Raw genomic sequence first — 27,926 nt, forward strand, 5'->3', positions numbered from 1 at the left:
AATGTAAAACACCAGTTAGAGGGCAGAGGCTGTATTTGTCTGATGACGGGACTGTGGCATTTACTCATCCCTGTCTGAACATACTTTCCTCAGCCAGTCATATAGCCCACACAAATATGGCGGAAAGAAGCGTCAGTGCTTTCTTCAATGCACTACGCAGATAGCGCAGACGGCTGGTCCGCCCCTGCCCAGACTCTACGGGAAGTCCGTAAGAGACGTTGGTGAATGCCCGGCCTTTAGTGCGTTGACGTACACCAGACTCTTTTTTTTTGGTACCGAGCGGAGAGGAGATGCACACGGCACTCGAGTGAGGTAACTATATAAAAAACCCATTTGTTGTCATTCACTCCCACAACATGGACCCGGGCAGCGTTTGCCACAACGTGTCGATGTAATGAAACACTATTGTGAACATGTATTACGGAGTGTCAGGCAGCATGTGTTATCGTTGCTCTTTGTATGCTGTGAGCTCATTTCCAGTGAGTCGTCTTGCTAGCTAACGTTAGCTGGTTGAAGTGTTGCCTTCCTCCCGGGGCTAGCGTTAGCGTTAGCCTGTCCAAAAGGGGCGACTCACAAAACCAACGGGCTGGCTTTGAACTTCCATACATCGGACAGCTTCCGGGGGGTCGCTTTTGTATATTAGCGACTAATTGTGTGCTGGGGATTTAATCATTTGGTCAGTTTAAACGCTGCTTTTTCAGTAGGCACGTTTCAATGACGAGGAAGTGTGGTGCTCGGTGTTGCATTATGCGCACCACGTGCAGCGTTCAAGCCCCCACCGTTGACCAGACTGATAACTGATGGGCGGTATCGCTGCTGTGCTTCATTAAAGCGTGGCTGCTATGGTCTTAAAGCAGGGCAAACTTATGTGACTGAGTTGCTTTAGGAATTGCGTTAAAGTGCTTTTCCACATACCTTATTGGGCGGACACACCCTGTGTCTTGTGAATGCTGTTGGTTATGTATTAATTTTACATTTAAGGCTTCCTGTCCCTCCTCACAAACATTCAATGCATATATCGTGGCAGTATTTATCAGTATAAACAAAGTTTAAGTGCTTAAAGTCTGGATGATTAAATATTTGCTGAGTGACACTATAGCGATGATGTGAGAGCATTGGGCATGCAACATAACAGGTTTTAAGCACATGTATTGGCCATAAATACATTACAAATGTAGCCAATAAATTCCTGATATAGATCGTGTGCATGTGATGTCACGCTTACGTCCCAACCCGGAAGTCAGCCATGTTGGTTGGAATACACAACCAAGACTGCGGCTACCGAATGCCGTAAGCTGTGGTTTAGCAACATAAATTGTAAGGATTTAACAGAAAAAAAAGCACAATTCACCCGTGTGTGTGGCGTCCACTTTATATCTGGTAAGAGCTCATGCTAAAGATATGTTTTCAATGTTTACGTTAAACATTTGTGCTTATGATGTACCCAAACACTGTAAGACCTTACTTCTCGTCACTGGGAGAAGCGGCAAAGCTTTATGATGTAACATTCGCCGCTCTTCTCACTCACAAACCACGGCTTGAGCGGTGTATCTCAAGCTCTTTGAGATTGATTTACACGGGCATGGACGAGCACCCTGTCATCTTTCACTGGTTTGGTAAGAAGACTACCAACCCAGCCAGAAACAAAGAAATTATAAGCATCTAAGCTCTTGTATGCCATTTGTGCGTTGGTTGCCCACAACGTTTGTAGCACAAGGTAGTTCACAATATCCGGATATTCAATCGGCGGTAATGAATCTAAATCCTCAATATAATCTGACGGCTTTAGCGTGTACGGGTCACGGCCGCAAATTTGGACTTTTTCTCTGAATCTTGCCTTTGCAGAGGACTCCAGAGAGTCACAATACTTTGAAGAAGTCGGCGTTGTATTGCTTGTAGTTGTTCGCTTTAGACGCCATTGTTGACTTGTTTTCCAACCAACATGGCGTCGCACGCATACGTCACACAGTTTTGTCACGTGTTTGCACACTACCTATAGGTGCAACGCCATTTTGGATGAAAAACAAATCAACAATGGCGTCTAAAGCGAACAACAATACAACTCCGACTTCTTGAAAAGTATTTTGACTCTCTGGAGTCCTCTGCAAAGGCAAGATTCAGAAGAAAAAGTCCAAATTTGCGGCCTTGACCCGTACACGCTAAAGCCTAAACTAGTCCATTACACTACACTGCAATATTACATGTATATGTTGACATTTGACAGATTTGTTAAGGATGTGATCAGAGATACTATGTTTCCTTGTTTTTAAGGGATTTTTTAATGCTCTAAAATGTCCTCATATCATCCTTAATTAATGATTTATATGAACTGTAAAATTTGGAGAAATGATATGCAGACATGTGCAACAAGTTGTCTCCAGTATACAGATAGTGGCGTACACAGTGAGCTCCTGTTACTGGAGTATAACCTTTTTTGAATGTAAAACTATAGACTATTCAAAAAATTCAATAGTTTTGTTTCTGGCCTGGCCTAGCTAAAGTAATGGATTGCTTACTTCAGTTTACAAGCTGTATCTATTATGGTATAATGTCAATGTGCATCTTATCCTATCAGTTATAATGGAAGAGGTAATCAAAACATTAGACAACTAGCATAACTCCAAATAACAGCTGCACTGGTTAAAAAGTACAATTAACCTAAATGATTTAATAAAGCAAGGAGAGCAGCTTTGTATTTGTTGTTGGCGCAACTGTACAGTTTCAGTGTGGTACAGCATGGTGTTAACTCTGGTTAGCCCCAGTCAAATAAAGGGGACAAAGAAATGTTGTGCCCTCAGGATTAGAGAAGGTTTGGTCTGATAAAACGCGTTAAGCTTCAATGTTGACATGTGAATTCTCTATAGCAATTTAAATTGATTTGTGCATTGTATGTTATCTGTGACTCCATATGTGCCAAGTGGATGAATAATGCAGGTCACAAATAATGTTGAACACCTTTTTATGTTTTGACTTCTCTGTAAACACGCATGATGTGGGTCCAGGGGCCATCATCAGGGTTATTTTTCAGACTTGACAGAGCTCCTCCAGAGCCACAGAAGACATTATACAACTGTTTCCACAGGCTGAGCAGTAGTAAACATGACTAGTAAATTGGCCTTTAAATGTTGAGCTGTGTTACCGAATCTTATTTACAACATACCAGTACCGCTTTATGATTGCAGAATACGGCTTGAAAGTATAGCTTTAGGATATTGTGTAGAGCGTTCCTAGTGTGTCATTGTGTATTTTAAAACTCTTACAGTGGTATATGAATAACTGTTACCTTTGTAAGGTAGTGAACAGCATCCAAAGTTTGTTAGGTTTACATCCCAACAAGTAGGCCTGCAGTTCAGATGGAAAAGAGAGTTGAGGCTCGGCTAACCCTTACAGGCGGGACCTCATGAGTTTATTACAATGCAACCAACTTTATGTCTCTTCACATCATATAACTGTCACAGCTGTTGCTGAAATTGTGTTTTTGGTCTTGGCGCTGCCTACTAAATATCTAAAGTAGGCTTACTGTATGTGGACAGAAAACCATGGCTTGGTTCATAGCTTGCTGCTTATTTTTTGGATTATCGTGTCTGAGATACAAAGAAAGCAGACACAGTGAACTCGGGATTGCACCGGTGATGCCCTGGCATAGAGTTGTTGTTAAAACGGGATAGTATGCAGTCCAAGGTTCCTTGAGTTGTCTGTTGCTTCAGGTCCACTGAGGTCAAAGCCTCCATAGAAAGGCTTTATACTGAGCTATAGTGATGCTAAATTCAACTCCCAATGACCTCCTAATTTAAATGTTAATGTTATTAAACAAACACAAAATCATCCTAAAATTGGATGATTCTTTTCGTACATGCCTTTGGCAATATGTCTGCTGATATTACCATCTATCGCCTGATCCTCATGTTGTCAGTTGAGTTTTGTTTCTGTGTCATTATACTCAGATTGTCACAAGATAACACCATATCAGGCGTGCACTACAAACCTAGCCTCAAAATACATAGTTACTGTGATTAAAAAATAGGGACAATTGTGATGGAAAATGTGTAGAAAGAAGCGCAACACCCTGAAAGCCTGAGAGTGTACGGGTCTCATTCAACATGGTCATTAACTACATCTTTTGTTGAGCTAAATCGTTTCTTTGCATACATTTGTCTCATGGTTCCATGCCACTGTCCACAGGGGTTTACAGATAAAAGGGCCATTTTAAATCAGTTCTGGATTAGAGATAAGTTGTATCTACCCTTAAAAGCCAAACACATTTATAAGCACGGGAGGTTGTTAAACTTTTGGATGTATTTTTATTCAACCTTACCTTGTTGCCTCACAGTACAAACCCTCGATGAAAGTCACTGTTGCTGCCAGGTGCAGGGTTCTTATAATAAATTGAGTAAACATGGGCCTGGCCTTGTTTTAGTTGAGCTCACAGTGTTTACAATATGCTGCACATGTAACATCACTCCCACACTCCTGCTGTTAAGGATAAACTATTTTATGCAGACAGGGCAGTTTTGAGTCATGCTAGCTAACCTTTGTTAACCAATGCCGTTCTAACCTCAGCCAGCAACTTTCAGCTTTAGCACAGTCTGCTGTTTATTAGGCTTCAGTTTAGTGTACAAATATATTGTTCCCACCATTGTTAAAGCCATAACCTGTTCTGTATGTCAGGCTAAGCCTATAGGATGATGCATGGGTCAGACCAAATCAGTGCTGTCATAAAGTGGGATTAATTTAAAGAGACAGTTCACCCCAAAATCAAAAATACATACTTTTCCTCTTACCTGTAGTGATATTTACCAATCTAGATTGTTTTTGTGTGAGTTGCCGAGTGTTGGATATCTCGGGCGTAGAGATGTCTGCCCTCTCTCAAATGTAATGGATCTAGATGGCTCGGCTTGTGGTGCTCAAAGAGACAAAAACACATTTGAAAAGCTCAAAATCAATGTCTTTGTCTTTATTACTCAAGATAATCCACAGACCTTGTTGTGAGCAGTTTCATGTAGGAACTATTTTCTTTCTACCAACCAACAAGTGAGCACAAGCCTCTCGTCCATGAGTAGTTGAACACTTCCTGCTGCGCGGTGATACGGTTGGTGGGTGTATATCTATCAATCTAGATTGATAAATAGCACTGCAGGTAAGAGTGAAAATGTGTATTTTTGATTCTGGGTAGAACTGTCCTTTTAAAATCTTTCTGCAAACGTAGCAAGGATGGTTTTACATCCACTGTCCCAATAAACAAGGTGGTCAGGCATTTTGATATGTCTTTACAAATGTAGAATTGCTGATTTACATCAAGGCAAAATAGGGAAATGGGCAGACTGTCGTACCAATAGTACACTTATACACACACACGTACACATACACCATGAGTAGCTGATCATGGGGTTGATCCCTGACACAGCTCCCTGACTGCTAACACACACACACACACACACACACACACACACACACACACACACACACACACACACATTCCCTCCCTGTGCCTCCCCTCCTCCCTGTACAAATTAGTTAAGTCACTGCACTCAAAAGCCTCAAATCATTCAACCTGTTACTTATGTTAGTGCTGGCGTGAACGATTTGTATTGGTGTGGCGTGAGCTCCTGTTCTTTTTTGGCTTGTTTGTGACCAGAGGTAGGCATCGCTCCGTGTTTTGCCCAGGTTTTATTTCTTTGACATGTGTGACTCCTCAGCTGATTGTTCTGTTTACTTGTCTGTGTGTAGTCTAGCCTTGCAGTCTTTTAGACTTTTGTACACTATGAAGAACATGCTTCTAGGCGAAAGAGCCTCAGCCCGGGCTGTTTTGCGTTGCCGCTCCTTGATTCCACCCTAGGAATTCAGGACTGTATACAGTATGGCTAAAGAATGTTTTCATTCTCGATTAAACTGGATTATTTTAACGATTAATCGGATATGTATTTGGTCTATAAAATGTCAGAAAATAGTAAAAAAATATCGATAGCGGTGTCCCAAAGCCCACAATGACGTCCTCAAGTGTCTTGTTTTGTCCCCAACTCAAAGATATTCAGTTTACTGTCACAGAGGAGTAGAGAAACCAGAAAGTATTCATGTTTAATAAACTGGACTCAGAATTTTTACTTTTTCTTTCTTGAAGATTAATATTAACTGATCTTTTAACAAAATGGTTTATGAATATTTAAATAGTTGACCACTAAATTCATCGATTCATCTCTGCAGCATATAAAACCTAAATATTTTTGGGGAATTTGTCGTCGCTGTTTGACTCAGTAAGATGTTCAGAGAAGTTGTGGCTTGTTGACATTGCTTTTATTTGAACAGGCCTGTTTTCATCCCACAGTGGGATGCTAAGTATTCGCAGGGTGTGTCATCTTTGTTTTCTTTAAGGCTTTGGATAAACTGGAGGTTTGTTTGACTTGGAAAGGTTGGGCTTGTCTTATCTTCGTATTAGGGCTGAAAGTTTTTCAATTTAGATAAATTATAACATTATCACAATGTGTTCAACTGTAAACTTGTATTTTCTGTTGAGAAACTTGAATAAACAACCACGATAGACGACATTAACAAAGTAAGAGGATAACATTTTCTGTAAAAGGTTTCTGCATTTTTTTTTTTTCTCAGCCTTGAAACCCAGAATGTAATATGGTACTTAAATGCACTAAATGGGTTTAGTTTATTCTTTTTGTACGCAATTTAAGCTATAAAAATGTAGGTTTTCTAAAAAGGAAACTTATTGACTTTTGCTCTTTTATAAATCAAATCAAAAGTCTTTTTTCCCCCAATTAATCGATGGAATAATCGGTAGAATACTGAATTACTAAATAATCGAAAGCTGCAGCCCTACTTCGCATTCATGAGTGCTGTTATCAGGTTGGCTTTCTGCATTTGCCTGGTACTTGATACTCCACATAATAGCTGTCCTTGATCAGAGGATTGGTGGCTTGACGTGTCAAAATTACCTTGATCGCTGTTTTCTTTTCTGTAAGTGTTATGCAGCAGCAGCAGCAGTGGTTGGTTGACCATGTAATTACAAAATCACTTAAATATGAGGTGTATACTTGCTTGTTGCGCTTGTTGTGGACAGTTGAGCTAAGAAATGATTTCACTTTCTGTCTGCCAACGTTGGTAACGTGTCACTGAGCCTCACTACTGTTGGAAACTCATCTCATCTCTCATCTGTGTCTTTCCTGATTTTCATGAAACATACAAAAGCAGACCGTGGTCCTCTTAAGATTCCCACAGACCATCTGCTGGGTGTTGGGTCCATGTGGCAGCTAACATCTGCGCACCTCGGGCCTTGAAACCCTTCACATGACATGTTTGTATATATTTGTCCTCTAACTCGAGAATACATTTAGAAAGAAGGATAAAGAAAGACATGCGGCCCTGTCACACAGTTCCATAGGGCAGAAACATGCTGCCGTATATGAAAAGTAGCTCAAAGTCCAAATACGTCCACCTTTTCCACAGAGGTGTTGTAGCTGACGTATGCATAATGAATACATAACAAATTATTATACGTATGTCAAACCTATTGATAGCGTATCACTTATACAAAACGTATCAGAGCGTCTGGACAACGGAGCTGGAAAAGTGCCATCTGGTTCACGTCATGCTGATGCTGGAGAACGGCTAAAATGCACTCTTGATAAATATGACGGAGGAGATAAATATGACGGAATAAAATTATACAACCGGCATAAAAACAAATATAAAGTGCATAAAAAACTCGCCATTACGCTGAAGTAGTGGGAGCCCTGAGCTTGTGTCTCTGCAATGAGCCGGTCCAATATAGGGGTATCAATTCTTCACCAATAGTAAAAGGTTTCTTCTCTTAGCGACACAGTTAGTCACTAAGTATGACACGCTCAGTGAACTTGCATGTGTTGATGTGGTGACCATCAGTAATTGCTTCTGTCCTTCTTGTTTATGTTTTTTTCTTTCAAAAAAACTCCAAGGGCTTGTCTTATAATTCTGGGTGCCGGCGAAGCAGTTCTGAAGGCTTCGTTGCCTCATGTGCGAGCCTGTGTATTATGCAGAGCGGCGCATCAGAATCACCTGTAGCGATAAACACGTATTTTAAGTAGGACTCCTGATGTTGTCTTTTAAATGTCTCCTCATTGGGTCTTTTCCCTTTTCCAAAAAAGTTCTTGAAAGATGTTTGTTTTCCACTCATTGTTGCTTGTGGGCTTAATGTTTTAAGTAAAGTATCACATGATTGAGATGAGCGTCTTGACCTATGGTCTTGACATGTGTCAAGAGACACAGACGCACAGATGGATGTATCTGGTGATTTTTCAAAATAAAATATATTTTTATTCAATCTTTCTGTGGTTGGGGACCACTGTAGTTCTACAACCATGTATTCTGTATGTATATGTAGCTACATACTTCTGAGACATTATACCAGGCCCTAACAAAAACAAACTAAAACTAAACCTTTCTGAAAGACTGAAACTACTAAGACTAGCAAACACACTTCGTAAACTAAACTCGAATGAATTTGAATTGATTCTTGATTCTCACGCATTGCAAGTTGTTCCCTGTCTTCACAATATGCAGACTGACTGGAACTATTTGCCATATGATGGCATTTCACGTGAGAATCATATGAAACGGCTTAAGGGCTAAAGTTGAGGAGAGAGAGAGGGGAGATGGAGGGGAGATGGAGGGAGAGAGGAGAGGGAGGAAGGAAGGAAGGGATAGAGAGAATAAAGGAGAAGCCATTTGCACTGTTTCCTTAATTGGTTATTGAATGCACCCGTTTGTCTGCATATTGTCATGTTTGCACTTTGTGGTTTCCAACAGACTTTTTCACAACAGACATTTTGACTTGTCATAGTGGGAAAAACACAGGTGTTACTGATAACGTTAGTGAGGAATCTGTCTTTTTTTTTTACTGGGACACTTGAAAAGAACAGTGTGAAAGTGATTCACTGAAGCAACTAAACAGAATTTAGCCATCATCCATGTTTATATTTACACCTGGAATTCTTCTACTGTGATATGTCAAAACGTGTTCAATCAAAGGTATATTAAGGCTTCCTTCATGGGGCCTGCTAACTGTATATAAGAAGTGGACGTAATCAATGTCACGCTTTGAAGCCCTGAGTTTGGCCTTTTGGCTGTCGCCATATGGTTTTTTTGGAACCAGAAGTGATTTGTACGAGAGGGTGGAGCTGGAGGGATATGCATGGCTACGCCTCTATCCAGATTGACAGGTCGGCGTTGTAGCAACTTGTCAATCAGGTGGTGTTTTTTTTTTTTTTTACATAAACAGTGAGCTTTTTATATGGTGAACCCTCCATGAGAATGTGCAGGAGGAGGATGTGGTAGTGGCAGGAAATAACTGAATCACATGAGCCACAGGTCCTTGGCCTATAAAATGTGAGAAAATAGTGAAAAATGTTCAAGGCGATGTCTTTAAATGTCTTGTTTTGTCCGTCCAAACCCCAAACATGTTCAGTTTAATATCATATAAAGCAGAAAAGCAAAATAAATGTTTGTATTAAAAATTACTTAAACAATTAATCAATTATCAAAATAGTTGGCAATTTTTTTTCTATCTATCTGCCAATCCATAATTCAACTAATCGTTGCAGCCCTAGCGTCCGAGAACTTTTTGTCTTACAGTATATGTAGAATATACTTGAAGTAACAATAGTCTATCCTCTTTAATATTTTAAAGAGCAGCATCAGAACTGGGGGCCAAGCAAGAGGAAACGTATTCGGCTGACTGTCACAGTTACAATGATAGGATTATTCACTTGTCCTGTTGTGCTTCAACAAATATTGATTACATCACCAACAGCTCAGCGAATCAGTTATGTAATAAGCTGTTTCCTGCATTAAGATCTCTTTAATGGGAAATTAAAACATTTATTTTAAGGAAAAAAGTTTCTCAATTCAGAGAAAACATTTTCTGTTTACCCTTTGTTATTTGTAATGCTAACGTTATAGATTGTGGGTTCTGTAACACTTGATTACAATCTCATATTAAATAGACTTGCTCTTGTTTTCCCCTAAAGGCCAAGCACAACAAAGAGTCTAATCAGGAAAACACAAGCAGCCTCTGTTACTGCTTAAGAGGGTGTGCTCTTAGAAATAGGTCCTGCTTTTAGCCCCAACCTATCCGCTGCGAGGTTCATAGGTCACTGCTGCCTCATGTTTATAAACACTGTCTCGTTGACAGCCGTGAAGTAGGCTTGTAACCACACTTAACGTCTGCAGCCCTGAGTCAGAGCGGCATCATTCACTCCTCAGCCAAACTTAATTTCACACTCCACCCAATTCAAGATCACTCAGTGGTAAGTAGCCGCACTTCCACAATTCTAAAAGGTAACTTTAAAGGAATGAGTCATTTTATTTGCTGTGGTTTTAAAAAGGGCTTGATATGTTTATGATCTAATTGCACCACGCAGTTTATCACCTGGATGAGTCAAACATCAGAAGCGCAAAAGTTGTAATTTGGGTGTTTTATAACAGGAGTTTGTGCAGAAATTTCAGTTACAGGATTAATCAAAAAAGAAAAATGTTAATAATAACCACTGCTTTTACACAAGTTCTTGATCTTGTTATATGGGGAGAAGGAAGTCCATATCGGGCTAATAGTCATTAGCTGATAAGCTCTTGATGTCGTCTGCTCGATGATCAAGGCTTTGAAGAATAAACAATGGCTTTGTCATTAGCCAAGCCAAATCGTTTTGAATTGTATTCTCTGTAAAAGATTTAAGTGTGACAAATACTTTATTAAAATATTTTTGTTGTATGAATCATTTTAGATTGTTGCTTTTTTCACACTTTACCAAGAAACTAAGCCCCACTGTAAGTCTATCTCCAATATGCTGTGTTTTAAAATGACGCTCTTGTGTAACATTATTTAAGTGATCTTTGACTTCCTGTGGGTATCCAGAATGAAATCAATGTAGATGTATTGTGATTTTTGTTTTAGTGTCGCTCCCACACGCCTACAGAGTGCATTTTGTTACTAGCCTTCACAACTGTGAGGAGGATCTATCGTCCTCTTTATTTTTTTTTACATTTAGCCCAGTATCTGTAGTCTGAACAACACACATCCATTCCCTCAAGATGAGCATGCTCTAAATTCAGTAAACTTTACTAACAAGCTGGCTGCCAGAGGTGTGCGTGTGTGTGTGTGTGTGTTGTGATATCCAGTGGTATTCCTCATGTGACCATCTCTTTACTACTCCTCCACCACCCTCACCCCTCAAGCATCAGCCACCCGTGGGTGGTCTGGCTTCACACAGACCTTATGAGGATCATTTGACTGGAATGATATCGCTGCTTGAGGCTTTTTAGAGAGGTGGAAAACAAGCAATTTGTTACACAATCCTCAGTAGAGAGTTTACTGTGCTCCAGAAGGCTGCCTGATTCACTTATTAGATCTGTTATTCTAAGATAAAGGTAGCAGCTTAGGCTGTTTGAGTGTAGTATTAATGTATGGTCTGCAGGCTTATTATACTTCATTTTTGTATGTACTTTTTAATGATTCTATTTGTTTGTTGATCCTGTTGAGTGTCAGTGCATCATTAGAAGGGAAGCTCCTATCAGGCTTTTTATTGATCACTGATTTAAAGACATCAGGATTTATTCATCTGATATCAGTCCTTCCTGTTCCCAACAATCATTGTTCTTTTACAGTGTTTCCATACAAAGCTACTACTTTTTTTTACGGTGTAGGGGTCAGTACGTAATTCACCATTATTGTTGTGAAAGTGAAATCTCTTTGAGGTGATTTTATTATGTTGTAAGTAATTCTAAGAAAATAATAAACACAAAGACTTTTTTTCTTCCTTGAGCAATCTAATGACAAAATAGACATTTCACTTTTCTTACACACCTGATACAAATGACAAACGGGATACAAAGCTACAGATCACAATGGTCTGTTTGCGACTTAAAACTAGGTTATGAGATACAAAGCAGGATGCAGCTGCTCAGAATGTGACTGTGACACGTAAATCTTTTTTAGGCCCCAAAACACAATTTTTGAGATTCTCATTTAGCACTAGTCAGGAACATAAACTCACCAGTCACACAGTCTGAATGACTTGGTAGCTTAAAGCAATACTTCACCTACAAAATGACCTTTTGTATATCAATTACTCACCCCGTGTTACCTTGAGTTCTTGAAGAAAAATGTGTTTTTCTCACATGCCTCCACAGTGAACAAAGAATCCAAAACGGAGAAAATTCTTGATGAATTGAACAATGCATGTGTTTTATGAAGTAGTGAGCATATGATTGGTACAGACTTTGATTATACTGCAGGAGTTGTGTGAGAGTTTATAAACGGATGTTTTGATATAGCTTTGCTGTTGTTAGATGTGGCCCCATTCACGTATTTAAGAATTCTTCGGTCACCGTGGAGGCATGTGAGGAAAAACAATGTTTACTTCAAGAATTCAAGGTAACGCGGTGCGAGTAATTGATGTACAAAAGGTCATTTTGGAATTATTTTAAGCTGTTTTTACTGATTACAATTCTGATACTGTTACTTTTCTGTTTTGGCAGGGGACCAGAAGTACGGGGACAATGCGAGTCCACGTGCACACCAAGTTCTGTTTCCTGTGTGTGCTCACCTTCCTCTTCCATCAGTGTAACCACTTGCCATGGAGAAGGGCACAACCATCAGCGCGGTGGACATCCCCACGCCGACCACGACCACGTCCACAGCGACCTGCAGATTTCCGAAGCGCCGTACGTGAGAGGAGCCACTTTGTCTCCGGTGTCCAAGAGTCCTCAAGTGCCCACTCTAGAGGAGGAGCAGCGCTTCTACATCCAGCAGCTGTTCAGGCACTACGGCCAGAAAGACCGGCTCGATTTCCAGGGATTTCAGAGTTTGCTTTTCAGCTTGGGTCTGGGTGAAGTAAAGGTGGTAGACACGGATCACGAGGAGCTAGGCCATGACCACGTGGCTCACCTCGACCTGGTGGATATGATGGAGGGGCATCACTCGCATGTATCCACCAATGAAGGCCAGGGTCACGGGCACGGTCATCCACACCACAAGCCCAGCCCCCACCATCCACCCACGGAAAAGAATCCCACAAAGTGCACTCAGACCACTGCTGCCAGTCCAGCTGCTGGTGCACCTACAGGACATGACCACAATCATGATGCAGAACATACTCATGATCACACCATCACAGAGGATAGTGACCATAAACATTCTGATGGACATGTGAAGGACACACATGGCCGTGTCCACAACCATGATCCCGCACATGACAATGAGCACAAACATGAGCAGGTACAGGTGCACTCTAGCCACAAGGACGCGTCTTCCCAACCACACGGGGATCATGAACACGGGGATCATGAGCACAGAGATCACGACCATGGCGAGCACAGCAATCAAGGCCACGCCGATCGTGACCACGCCGATCATGACCACGCCAATCACAACCACGATCACAACCATGTCCCCAAAGTGCAGACGGGCACAGGCGTTCCTCCCCTCAGCCAGGAGCAGCTGCCCTCTGCCCAGCCGGAGCCGTCTCCAGCTCCTCAGGTGCCACAGACCTCTCCCGCCTACACAGAAAGTTCGACCAAGAAGCAGAGAAAGCCAGCCAGGGTCAGAGGACAGCGAGGGCGAAACAAAACCCCTTCTCTCACGCCGCAGTCTGATGACCATGACCATGACCATGACCATCAACATGATCACGATCACAGTCACAGCCATTCTCATAAAGACAAGAGAGAAGCACCAGGAGGGCCTGCCACCTCCGCTTTGCCAGTCCCTGGAATGTCTGGCCACCCAGAAGGATTGTCTCACCAGCACGAGGAGGTAGGACTTGTTTGAACTCACTGACTGATGTTAGCTTTGACACAACAGAAACTCCACTTCAAGAGCTTGTGTGTCAAATATGAAATAGATTCATAGAAATGATTATCTGATATAGGAGAAACATCTGAAATGTGTTTTAGATGTGTGGTGTCCTGTTGATGACCTGAGCAGAGCACAGCCAGTGGTGCTGCCTTTGTCTCTGACACATTGAAATCCAAAAGGTGTGAAGAACGCAACAACACGTCCAGTGTGGTGAATTAACTTTTGTGGCCACCGATCGATGCTGTTTTCACTCAAGTTGATGCGTTACCGGAAATATTTTCACCGGTGGCCGCCATTTCTCTACCGTCTGCGCGTATATTTTGTACATAGTCTTAATATTTGAAATGCATTTTAAAACCCTCAGAAAGAGAATAGGTATACTTCTCAAAATGGTGAACTATTACATTTATACAGCAGCTGTCAAGCTAGCAGCTTGTGGAAGACTCCGGTGACGCTTAATAAGTGCACAGGAAGAATGTGCGCAGGTAGGCCAATCATTTCATTCGGCCCGATAAAATGATTGAAAGAACTTTGTACAGTCCTGGGACAGCCACAGGTACTGCCACAGGTACTGGGGTTTGTCTTTTTTTGTCAGTGCGCTTTTGTTTTTACACAGAATTGTGAAATAGAAATATTGATTATTTCTTGTTTCTACTACTGACTTTAAAAATGTTTTTGTTTAATGTATTGGGTTTAATAGAAAATAGCTTTTTAAAGGCTGTTGTAATGGAATTAACACTAAAGGTTGTCAGCCCACAGCCATGCATTAGCTCAAATACTTTGCTTTTACAGCCACCTTTCAAGTTGACAGAAGTGAGTATTTCATAGTCAAAGGCTACATTTTGCCTGGAGCTTATTGGTTTTTATATCAGTGTTGACAAATTGTGTTGAATTATTTCAGTTGTTACTTGTTTCTTTACTATCTCATTCTGCTCCCAGTGTTTGAACCTGACTCAGCTCCTCACCTACTACGGCCTGAATCCTGAATCGCTCATCTCCCCCAGCCAGTTCACCTACCTGTGTCCCGCCCTGCTCTACCAGATAGATAGACGTGTCTGCATCCGCCATTACCACCATATGGATGTGGAGCAGGAAGCCTTGGAGCCCGTCAGTTCTGGTAAGAGCCGAGTATCTTATTGATCCAGTCCAATGTAACTGAAAAACACAGTGATGTAGAAAGAAAGAAACAATCATTTCAGCATGTGTCGACCTCAACACTGATAGGATCCCTGACACGGTTCTGCATAAAACTACAAATAAATTGCATTAACAGCCTTCAAACATCAGTCCACGTTTCCTCAGCAACACCGTTTTCCTGTGATGTTTAAAGCCCAATGTAGTTATTCTTTCACTGTAAAAGCAACAATTGTGTAGCCGGGCTGCCATTAGTTTAGATTTGAAAGCTCTGTTATTGCTGAACAACATCCTGAGGTATGGGAGATTTCAAAGCAACACACATGTAATGATTAAATATTGTTGGTGTTCAGTCTTTAAAATGATACGGGCTGTACCGAATCTCACTTTTTCACATTTGAAGCTTCTTTCGAGGTTTTCGAACGAAGCTCTGGATGTCATATTTTATGAAAAACCGTACAATCCTCCACACTAATTCTCGTAATAGTATAATACTATTGATATTAGTGTAGCGTCATCTTTATCAGCAACTGTGCAGAAATACTGGGTCATCCTTGGAGGGCCGTACTAATTATTGATCTCATAACCTCTGCAAAGGTTTTAAGAGACCGCCCATTCATTTCACCTTTCTTTTATGCTAAATGTAAAAAAGCAACTTTCTGTTTTATCAGCAATCCTTTATTAGTCCCACAACGGGGAAATGTATCTTGTCACAACAAAAGAACATATGAAGTAAAAAGGCAGTACACAATAATTAAATAGACAGTCAAAATAGACAAAACGACAGTCTCGTTTAATATTTAAGTTTTTTGACATGACGTGACCACGTGATGACATGTTCTGCTTGTGTTGTGTTCAAGGACCCTGACCGTGGCCAGAAAAAACAGTCTTGAACGGTCTAGATTTTCTTATTTGTTTTTCTAGTTTATGAATTACCTCGAGGGCCGGATCAAATGGCCGGAGGTTCCCCACCCCTGGTTTAAACAGAATGAATAGACGTGTAAAAGACCGCACAGCATTCAAATGTTGAATTTGAATTTGAATGTCAATGTTATGAATGAAGTTTTGAACTATTTGGTACAGCCTTAGAAAATCATGCGATCTTCTCCCCGATATTTTAGTCAGAACCCGATAATACAGTGACATCATCCTGACTGAGCGAGCCCCAAACTGTGACTTTGCCTCAAAAAGAAAAAACAAGCCTGAAGGTGGAATGAAATAATGGATTAGTTTACAAAACATTTAATGTTAGATTAGCATGTGTTAAGAATTGTGTCTATGAGAGTGAAAAAGAAGTCTGCTGTAAATCTGATCAGCTGTTTAGCAGGAAACCACGGGGACATCACTGTAAACCATTAGGTTCATAATGTGATGCTATCAGGATAAATAACCTGGAGCTCCTCTCGAGGGGAGGAGTGGCAGACCTGCATAATAGAAATGTTTATTGAAATAACCGAGACATATTTTATGATAATATTTGAAGTGAACCAGGAATCCCCTGAGTATCCCAGCTATTGTTTGCCCAATCCTTTCTCATTTTCAGTACTTTGATCGGGCAGTTTCTTCTCTCATTTTCTGCCATCCAGAGCAGCAGTGAACGCTCACCACAGCGTACATTGAACACTGACATTAGTTTTCTTTTTTTAACACACAGGATATTGAATTTTTCCTTCTTTCAGAGCTCACAGACTCGATGAGTAGGTTGTTGCTGACACATCTCAAGCCTCTTGTATTTCTACAACACTGACTTAATTAACTTTAAGCAGATAAAGAAAGCATAATGTCTAACGGCTTTGATGTAAGGCAGCAGGCAGAAGGGAAATGTTGGTTAGAGAATTAGCTTTTGAGTTTTACAGTCGCACTAAACCTCGTAATAAAAGAGGTGTTTTTCATGTTTGTTGTTAACCGTGCTCTTTGGTCTTGATAACACTTTGCCAAGTATGAAACGACACCACCACAGACTCGGCACAATCACCAATTGTTTAACGTTTATTTGTTCTCGGAAAAGTTTCTCAAAACCCTCAGTTTGTCTGCTTCTTAATCATATCTGCACACTTCTGAGAGTTGCAGTTGGATGTATCATGGAAAAACACCAGCACGACTCTGGACTGTGAATCACCCCTTAACCCTTTTATAGCCGCCACTTTTATTAGAGTGATTGTGCTAGTTACTGTATCAACCATATCACGAGCAGGGAAACTATGTTGGCTATTTTTAAGATGTGGTTGTGGATGCAGCAAGTATTTAGCATAATCATGACTTGATTAATTCTTTCGGTCAATCACAAGTCCCAGTGAGCACATGCATGACTAATGGCCATCAGCAGGAGTGAATATATTAAACCCTCGTGCCTCACTGTAAAACAACTCTGATGTCCTTTAGATTACAAAAATGTCCGTGTCAAAAGATCTGCAATAAAGTTATTATATATATTAATATTATTTCCTACTTTCACTAAGTTCAATCTTCTAATATTCCGTTTTTTTAATTCATATTTTTTATGAAAGAAAAGACAAATGTAATTATATTTTTGAATACTAAAGACTAAATACTCGGGACATTTGTCAGTGATTTAGCAACAACATTGATTTTGATGCATTTTTATTTTTGTGGAGGAAACCTGGAAATATTTTGGCCCACTGGGCAAACAAGAGAAAGAATAGCTGATTCTGGTGGAACATCTTAAAGTATATATTGCTCTCTATCCAAAGCCTGTTAAAAAAGAGAGCATGATTGTATGCTTCGATGGCAGTGGAATCAAAAATGATGATTTCAATGGGGACATTTTGAGTGTCTGTATTTTGGACACACAGTTTATTTTACGAGTTTACACTTCCAAAATTTTGAAGAGAAACAAACCCCCCACTCCTTGCCAAAAATGTATGCCATATGCATTAACACAAGCAAAATGATCGAAGTGAGGCACAAGGGTTAACGGAGCTGTGGTCTGCCAGGAATGTGCTTCTCGGGCCAGATTCACGTTAATGTTTTGAGTGAATAGGCAAATGTGGTGTTTGCCATATCACATCCTGCTCATCATGTAATACTCTCTGAATCCGGATCATTGACTAACCACGACTGCAGCACTTTGTGGACCCTTGTTATTAATAATTATAGTTGCCATGGCAGCAATCGAGGTGTCCTATTATATGTATGACATCACACAAAAATAGTTTTAATATCTGACATCTGATCTCTCGTCGTTCAGTTTGTCTTCGAAATCCCAGCGACTGAGCAAGAGGCTGAAAGATCAGCTTTAAAAGAATGAAGGTGCAAAGCCATGTTCTCTGGGACCTTTCACTGTTTCTCAGTTTATGAGAATGCAAAGTATAAAATCACAGTGTTTTAAAGTTAATAAGTTACAGGTTTGTGAAATAAAGGTCATAAAGCCATAAAAGCTCAAGTCAAACAAGGAATCACAGTTTCTGCACCGAACCATAGAAGAGGCCGCTCTTTCTTAGGATTTAAGTGTTATGGCTCTGTCTGTGTATTAAATCTCTAGGAATACATGACCACCTGGAAATGAAAATGCTTTGTGAACACTGTATGATAATCAATCTGACCACACTGCATTTACACCTGGTACATTTGTTCTCACGTTCTTTATTATAATTGGATTTTAGTTTTTATTTACGTCATGCAAAAAACAGGCACAACGTTTGGGAGCTGTCACTGTAAACAACATGGCAAGTCTGGGGTCACAAGATGTTCTTGCACAACCCAATTTATTTTTTAATGAGAGGTAGAAAGTAGCACTTTTATGACAAAAAAAATATTGAAGCTGCAAAGGTTTTTGTGAACCCTTCAGGACTCTGTCAAAGCAGCGGGTACTTAGGTTCAACCGTGAGATTGGACGAATTCCCAAACTTTACGCCCTCTTAAATCTTTAATTATTAAACACATGCTCCCCTCCGGAGACACCTGTATCACATGTGCTGAAAAGAGTCATAACAATGGTAATGACGACGAGGCACGCAGCACGAACAAGTCAAAAGGCCAGGACTGGCTCCTCATTAGTGGAAAACTAGAGCCGCTAGATTGTCTGCTATTGTGCTCGAAGAGTCAACCATAGGCATCGCCACGCGCTGCGGAGCTGCCTCTCGTTTACCTCCTGTCGGCATCCATGGGGGAGCTCGGAAAATTTGCAGTTGGTTCCTCTCCGTTCCCCACTCCCCTCTGTTTTTTTGCACTGTGCCAATTAGGAGAACCTAAGCGACACCCTGGGCCATTATTCTCAGCCATGGCTCACAGGAGATGCGTAATTGGAGAGAAGACAAAGACCAGTGGGTCTCCTTCTCCTCTCTTCTGTTCCCTTATCACCGCCCTGTCGCAACCCCCCTCCCCCCCGCACACCTTCACGTCTACACACAAAACCACCGCTGCATAAGGGTAATGAGATAGAGAAGTAGATGAGCTGTGCAAGTGTGAAGGTGATGTACAGTCGCCTCTCAGGGTTACACGCAGTTCCGCTCGATGCCACAAATAAGAAAGCAGTCAACCACGGCAACTTTTACTGTTGTAAGGCACATTGAAGTCGGCGGGAATAGAAGAAGAAAGTGAAGGTTGTTAAAGACATTTTCATATACAGTATGACGAGGAAACGACTTCAGCGTGTCCAGTGTGTCCTTACTAATGATGAGGTTCTCTCCACAATACGTACCGTGGTTAACTGCTGCTGCACACGTTACACTGGTGGGTGTGGTCCACCGCTCTACTCATGAACTCATGAAGGAAAGAAAACAAGGCTTTCAGCAAATGAGGGAAGGGAAAAAAAGGACATGTAATAGCAAAAATGCTGTGACATTATTGTTATCAAGATGTGGTCTCCAACATTTAACCGTTCTATTAACCGGCTCTCTAACACTACACACTGTGAGCCACCTGTTACTCAGTGTTTACGAATGTATATATCCAACCTTAATAAATGTCAGACAATACTGCAAATATAATCTACATGAATACTCAGCATGGATATGTAATTTGAGTGTTTTGTGCATGTGTGCATGCTTGCCCGGTTCTGCAGGTACACATAAATGGAGCTTGAGAAAGCGGTCGGTCGTGTTGAAATATTATAGTTCATGCTTTAAATTGAAACCGCTGAAAGAGTCCCGAGTGAGTGGTTCTCAGTGGGCGTCCGTAACACAGACGGGGTTTGTACAAAGTCTTGAAAGTTTTGAAAATGCTTACCGTTACGTTTTTACGGTAAAGAATGAACTTGAATTTGAATGAATGGGATTTTCAACATAATCTGGTGTTTCATCTACACAAACACTGCTGGCGTCTCTCACCAGACGCGGAGCGGACCAGAGCTAGCTAAGCATGAAATAATCCTGATCAAAACAATCAAAGTAAATATGAACAGCTGGTAAAACAACAAAGTGACAGCATACATTGATTGCTGTGGATATAAAGGAATTCTGTAAACTTATTTTTTTGCAATTGCATTTATAGTAACAATTTAGATGTGATGATAAAGGCTTTGAGAGTTTGGACATTCTTGTTTAGGTACCTTGAAAGTGCTTGAATGTTGCTCTTAAAAAGCTGTCACTTGATGCATAGTCAGGGTCTGTCGTGGCCCCAGACTCCTTCACCAGAAACTAAATGCAACATAGATACAAGTGACGGGAACATCCTGAATAAATGAGTGGAGAAACCAAACTAATGTGGATGCTTCCATACAGGACACGGGGCTCCCTGAATGGTTTTATGAATATGGACATTATACGAGTCGGACAGTAAGCTATGGCCTTCACAGTTATGGGAGATTTTTGGAGCGATGCACACCCTCATCAAAACACCAAATGCCTCCCGTATTTTTTACAAGTAAACCTACGTTGAGCGTCGGGGTTTGAGTAGCAAGCTTCCCCAAAGCTAATGACAAGTGGCTGTAATCAGCATCAGGGCCGTCCTCTTCAGATGAGATATTTCCCCCAGGAGGAACTCCAGCCTCCTGTTCGGATGTTTTTTTTGTAATATTTTTGAATCCTACAGCTGGGTAATGGGGACAGTAACAGCTTGATTAAGTCTCTCTAAAGACCGCTCTGTCAGGCGTAAGACATGTTTCAGATCATCTCTTCACAAGCGACACCACCTGGGGCCGATTTAGTTGAGGAGAGGAAGTGCGTCTGCCAGCGTGATGTTTCTGCTGTCACTTCCTCCCTCTGGCTGGATGGCAGCGTTGATTCGTTTGGATTAATTAAGCTCCATCAGTGTCCAATAGTTTGGAATATGCTGACCAGCTGGGACAAAATATATTGGCTGTTATTTTGTAATGTATAATATACATATTGTTTACTTGTGATTACATTTACAGTCTATACATTTAATGAGAATTGCACAAAAAATACAATTGAAAGTTTGGGTGTAATAAGCTAAGGCTTCAGCAACACCTTCTTCGGTGAGTATAAACTTGCTTTGGTTCGTCACCATTTCAAAAGTAAAGACTTATTATCGTTTATTTCATATTTTTTATATGTTTCTTTTGAGTTGTATAAGTTACGACCGTAATAAACTAAATATTTGAATTCTAAATCAACTTTCTGTTGTTTTCTTTTTGAATTCTACTCATTGTGTTTTAAAGCCAGTGTTTCTGCAAAGTAGCAGGTAAAGATTAAGCTACACTAATATTATTAGTGTTCTGCATCTGTAGCATCCAGTGGCGGCTGCGTAGGATTTTTTGGCATTTAATCTTTCAAAAGTAAAATTTCCACTGCGGTCAAAAATCAGTCTGCTCGTTGTCGCTACAGACGATGGTAGGGGAAACACTGATGCCGCTTTTAGTACTCGGAGACGTGATATACTTAAAACTCAATTTTATTAAATATATGGCTCTCAAGGAAATACATTTAAAAATATTTGGCTTTTATGGCTCTCCATGCCAAAAAGGTTCCCGACCCCTGTCACTAAATATGACGACAGACATTCGAAGCTTAATTGAAAAACCTTTAATAGAAGCTTTGAATGTAACAACTGTATTTGGTCCAGCCTAACCTTCAACACTAGATCTACAGAATCTCCTGAAAGGCCTCACTGAAGTCAATCGTCTGTAAGATGTGCATTACATGCACACGCTGTTCTAGTCAATAGTCCTGTAGCTGAATGTCAGCAATGAGGGACTCAGCGCCACTTTAGCAAACACACCACCGGCTTTGGTGTGGCATTGAATTTCATACGACATTAAACATTTTGTCCTCTGTGACAAAAGAGTCGTGAAGTATTTCGCACTCGCTCATGTTTTGAAACGTTGTCCTGGGCTGGCAGGCGGACTGACAGTTTAAATGATAGTGTACCTTCCTGACTCTTTTCTCTTCTGCTTCACGTCTGTGGCCTTGAATAAAGAATGGGGAGAGTAGAATTCTGCTGAAATGTCACTTCACATTTCTTGCTTTCGGCATCATGTGTCATCACAAGGACACTGGAGGAGGGTTTCCTTCACATGGGAACACGATGGGTAAACATATCTTAAGCCAGCAGTTAAATGATGGTGAAGCTGAGGCTGTTCGTCACTTTTTTAAATGCGTTTTCCCAATTAAAGAGTCAAAGTACAACACATTGGAACCTCTGGGCTCCTGATACATTGTCTTACATCCGTCTCCCCGTCTGTCTCTTCCTCCAGTGTGGGTGTGGCTGTGGGGTTTTGTGTCCATCACCATCATCAGCCTGCTGTCTCTGCTGGGCGTGGTGCTCGTACCCATCCTCAAACAATCCTGCTTCAAGTTCCTGCTCACCTTCCTGGTGGCGCTGGCAGTGGGCACGCTCAGCGGCGACGCTCTCCTTCATCTGCTGCCCCACGTGAGTACGCCGCACACGGCCAGAACGCAGCGTGTGTACAGGGAGTAACGGCCTTTGTGCAGAGCAGCAGAGTCTTTTACACCATGAAATGCTCCTGTACCCATGAGGATGGATGGTATCAATACATTTAGGATAACTAGTTTGAGTTTAGTAGTATCATGCTCACAGTTAACAGAATAGAAGAAGAATTTACATGAAGAATTATTTGTTTTAAATGTATCTGTACATGATTGTACATAAAAATATAAAATGTATACATTTATCTACATACACACATGGACTCATGCATTTATACTCACATGTACACGTTGACTAAACAACTTCACACTTAAAATGGCCCGAAACTTAAATTATAAGTCAAAACAGTTGTTTTTAAATAAAAAGTAAGACTTTGAATAAAGAAGCTAAAGTCTTAAGGTTCATCAGTGCCAACTCGTAAATTAAAGACTGCAATTGAATCCAAAATGCCTTCTCATGCACTCTAACGGCCAATAGCCGGCCAGCAGAGGCGACCTGTCGGGGCTCATCACAGCTTCATGCATGTCATGATTACAATATCAGATTTGCTGTTTGATATATTATTCATACACATGTAATGACTTTAAGATGGGCTCTTAGCCAGGTCACACTTGAAAAGGAGATGTTAAACTCCATGAGACCTTTACCTGGTTAAATAAAGAATGTTTACTTCTCTGTCCTGTCAATCAAACAGGGGAAACCTAAAACTAAAAGATTTCCTTCAAAAGGTTTCTGGCAGGTTTTTGTATTTAGTTTAGTTTCATTGTCTTTAAACTCTCCTGAATTCACGCAATGTGCAAACTTGTAATTGTTTTCCTGCTTATCATAGCTGCTGGTCACTCCTAACTGACCGGTGCAACTTGCTTTTGGAGCTGAGACCAAGCTTTAACATTTATGTATGACATTTGTTCTTAGATGTAAGAACAAGAGCAACGTTTTTGTCCAGCCTCCTTCCTCTCAACAGTAAGAGGCGTCGGGGATTAGATGTGTGTGACTCTTGGAAATGAAATCTACGTAGTGATGAATGTGTGACCCTCCTTCTCTCAGTCGTCCTCTGTTCCTCTTCCCGTCTACAGTCTCAAGGGCAGCATGACCACGGCGAGCCGGCGACGAGCGACGACACTGACCTGGTAACAAAATTTGATGGAGTGTGGAAAGGTCTCACGGCGCTGGCCGGCATCTATCTCCTCTTCATCATTGAACACTGCATCGGCATGTTTAAGCACTACAAAGACCACAGGGTAAGATAAACATGACCCGGCTGCAGACGATGGACTCGGCTGAACACTCACAAGCAGCGTCTGTCTGCTATTTGCCTTCAGTTTGGTCTCGTGTTGAATTTCCGTGGATAATTATAAAAGTGTGTCTCTGCTCACAGCGCATGAAGAAGGCAATTGAGGAGGGCAAGATTGGCAGGAAGTTGTCAGATCACAAATTAAATCGGCGCTCGGATGCAGAGTGGCTGCACCTGAAGCCTCTCAGTGAAGGTAAGCAGTGTTCAGTCATGCTGTTCAACCGCTAACGGCAGAGTCCTGCACAGGTCCAGTTCTGAAACCGAGTCAAACCCAGAGCCGACCCGTCACTATAAGTCCCCCTACCCGAGGTACACGCTGCAAAGTGTTTTATTTAGCTTTTTATTAACGTTCTTCAATCACAAATCCAGCTGAGGAAAAGTCTCTTTCACTGTCTGCGCTGGATGCCGGGATGTGAGCACATTACGTGCCGTGCTTTCACAAATGAAAAAGCCCCGGAGGCTGCTTCTGCTTGATAACATGAGCGGATTTAGATGTTCAACTGCGGGACAATAATTTTGATTTGTGATTTCTCTCAAACAAACAAACTTATTTGTGTTCTCACTAGCTGCCGGTCTGCATTTATTTCCTCTTCACTCGGACACACACACACGTTCATTTATACATGTATATATTTTTGGGGTACGCGATCCGATGCAGGACTCTGGCCCACAGCACTTTGTGTAACATCTCCTCTCCTCAGACCCTGACGGCACCGCCATCTCCTGTGACAACGGTCACAACGACACGCAGCTCACAGAGCTCCAGACGCCCGACTCCCCCACCAACAAGACGCCACTGGCACCGACAAACCCCCAACCAGACCACCAGTCACCCACCAAGGAGAACGGAGGCAAGGCCAAGCAGCAGGGTCACTCGCACGGCCACGGCCACTCCCATGGCGGGAACTGCCACTCTGACCAGGAGATGAAGGACGCTGGGATAGCCAGCATCGCGTGGATGGTCATCATGGGCGACGGCATGCATAACTTCAGTGACGGCCTGGCTATAGGTAAGAGGATCTGCTTCTGTGTTTTATCTGCAGGGTCCACTCCTGTGTTACTCCACTAGCAGATGTTTGACAAAACTGTATTTTGTTTTATTTATTTCATTTACTGGAATTATTCCGAAGCGTTGTGGTGTTATGGGGTGGTATGTTATTTTTGGTGGGGCAAGGCTAGCTGTGTCCACCTGTTCCCAGTCGTTATGCTAAGCTAATTGACTCATCATCACATTTAGTGTACAGTGAGTGGTTCCAATCTTCTCAACTCTCAGCACAAAAGCGAACACGTGTATTTCCCCTCCTAACATTTCCTGACCTTTTTGTCTCCACAGGCGCAGCATTCAGTGCAAACCTGACAGGAGGCATCAGTACGTCAGTGGCTGTTTTCTGCCACGAATTACCTCATGAACTCGGTAAGTAGCGTGCAAAAAGAGAAAGTGTCAAAAAAAACTCAACGAAACAATTAATTTTCCCATTACACGCCAGAAACTGCACACTTTGGTGTTCAGTTAGCTCACATAATGACATCCAGTGTCTAAATCACTGCACCATGCAAAACGCCTCTTTTTTTCTTTCTTGGACTGAAACGTCACGCCCCTCGCTCCCCTGGAACTTGTTAAAAAAACACAAGTGGTGTCAAATATCATCACTCTTCCCCTTACTCCAGAAAAATGTACCTTTTCCCGATGAATGTCTTTTGTCTGACAGCAGTGAAATGGCTTGTCACTGTCTGTCAGTGAAGATGATGTACCGTGCCTGGCACACATTGTTCAATACAGTCAGCCTCAAAGACGGTACAGCTGCCGGTGCCTTCATTTGCATTCAGATCTGTTTTCCCGAGGCTACATTTGATTTACTTTGACTCAGCAACAGTGAACATTTTTGTTCCGAGTGGTGTTTTTTATTTATTTTTATACCTCCCCTCTGCCTGTTTGTTTTACAGCAGCGAGAGCGGGGTGAAAAAAACCCTGAAAATAGGGACCATCCACAGCTGATCAGTACTAATGACGTGTCTCATGGCGGTGCAGTCGCCATGCCTCGTTTGTGTGCTTGATGAATAGAGCCGTGTCAATTACGAGTGTGAGCCAGTGAATAATAGCCTGCGTTTGTCTGCCTGCTCCTCCTTGTGTTGACTAGCAGCATCCTGTCCGACTGGTGTTGTTGTGTTTATGGGCAAATTAGAGGAAAACCTCGCCTCTGTTGAAAGCATCTCTGTTGAGAAAAGGGGGGGTGAGACACATTTGGCTTTAACTAACGCTGCAGGTGCATAGGGTAATGTGTATCAGTGCAGTCTCTGGCTGTGTCTGAGGCTTCAGTACAGAAGAGCTTGAGCTTCCGGCCCAACATTTTTGTCTCTATTTTGACTCCGTCATACTGAAGTTTCCAGATGGTCGAGTGCCGCACACGTCTCGCCTGAAGCCTCCGCCCCGTAGGGCCACTTGTCAGACAAACCAGTGGTTTGACAAGTGCACTTCTCGGCTCCTCCTGAACACAAAAGCCGTCCCCCGCCAGGCAGCTGGATGGCAAAGATGATGATTATGAGAGTTCTTTAACCACCCGGAGTGAAGCTAATTGGCAGTGATGGGTGTGTTAATTGCGGAAGATGAGGTGGCGGCGGGCGTGTCTGACTGTCGGACAGATTGGAACCGGGGAGGCAGGAAACGAGTACAAAAAAAAGGGCCATTGAAGTGAGGTGTATGTCTCTCTTTAACTTCTCCCCCTTTTTTCCTCTGGGTTTGATTGATGGCTGAGTGCACAGTGGTAATATATTCATTGAGGATAATTAGCAAGGAAAAGAGGCCGCTTGTTACACGGCGCAGGAAATGTAGGCCACCCCCTTCTCAGTATTCATCTCTCTCCCCGAAATCCAGGGCGTTTCCGCTGAGACTTGGGCCTCTTCCTACATTCGGCCCGGCAATGATTGAAGAGGGTAGAGAGGCTACGGCGTGCATGTGTAATCATAAGTGTATCAGAAGGGAGTTAAAGACATATTTTGTGGAAAGAGCAGCTCCTGGTTTGTTTTCCACCTGCTGGAAGACGGATAGCGGAGGCAGATGTACGGAGGGAGTTTGCTTTTAGCGAGTTCACCTCATCACTGAAGGAGGATGGAGCGAGTAAAGTGAATTGCAGCGTGACGAATGCCGAGCTATCCACAGAGGGGTTCACGCGCATCAAAGTGCACGTCACTCTGCAGAGCGTAAACAAAACATTGGAGTCACTGCTGCAGCATTACACTTTCTGTTACTTTCATAAACAACTTGAACGAACTGAATCAGAAGTCAAAGTGATGCATGTTGGGATACGGATGCGTGGGAATTGCTTTAATGTTGTTTAAATGGGTGCGTCTCTCCTGGCTGACAGGCGACTTTGCGGTGCTGCTGAAAGCGGGGATGTCGGTGAAGCAGGCCATCTTCTACAATCTGCTGTCTGCCCTCATGGCCTACGTTGGCATGGTGATTGGCACGGCTGTGGGCCAGTACACACACAGTGTAACCAGCTGGATCTTCGCCATCACGGCTGGCATGTTCCTGTACGTGGCGCTGGTGGATATGGTAAGTTGCCCCAGAGTGATAATTGTCCGGTTTAACTTTCACCGTCTCCACTCCCCCGCACGGGCAGTCAGCGCTCTTCTCTGATCTGCAATGCTAATCCCAGAATGTCACTTTCTGACACCAACTTTGTCTCTTTCACAGCTGCCAGAAATGCTGCACGGGGACAGCGAGGACCACAAGCGCTGCCAGCTGGGACACTTTATCCTGCAGAACCTGGGCTTGCTGACCGGGTTCGGCATCATGCTGCTCATCGCTATCTTCGAGGACCGCATCGTTTTCAATTTTGGCTTTTAGTCTTTTTA

The 27,926-nt window shown here is 42.1% G+C and overlaps 1 protein-coding gene across 1 annotated transcript; it reads left to right on the plus strand.

Annotated features, from left to right (window-relative positions):
* Positions 1 to 365: 365 nt before the first annotated feature.
* On the plus strand, positions 366 to 27,926 carry slc39a10 (solute carrier family 39 member 10). The gene is made up of 10 exons (XM_029459838.1): positions 366 to 391; positions 12,517 to 13,792; positions 14,774 to 14,951; positions 22,584 to 22,759; positions 23,854 to 24,018; positions 24,156 to 24,264; positions 24,773 to 25,081; positions 25,405 to 25,485; positions 27,434 to 27,624; positions 27,766 to 27,926. Coding segments are annotated over exons 1-10 (2,640 nt in total). The 5' UTR covers positions 366 to 389; the 3' UTR covers positions 27,919 to 27,926.

Source organism: Cottoperca gobio, chromosome 21 (assembly GCF_900634415.1).
Source record: "Cottoperca gobio chromosome 21, fCotGob3.1, whole genome shotgun sequence".
In the NCBI taxonomy this organism is placed as follows: domain Eukaryota; kingdom Metazoa; phylum Chordata; class Actinopteri; order Perciformes; family Bovichtidae; genus Cottoperca; species Cottoperca gobio.

Bases quoted from the DNA above. Each gene is read 5' to 3' on its own strand.
- slc39a10 (XM_029459838.1), top strand. The intron at 14,952-22,583 runs GTAAGAGCCGAG...CTCTTCCTCCAG, and splicing joins CTTGGAGCCCGTCAGTTCTG to TGTGGGTGTGGCTGTGGGGT. The intron at 24,265-24,772 runs GTAAGCAGTGTT...TCCTCTCCTCAG, and splicing joins CCTGAAGCCTCTCAGTGAAG to ACCCTGACGGCACCGCCATC.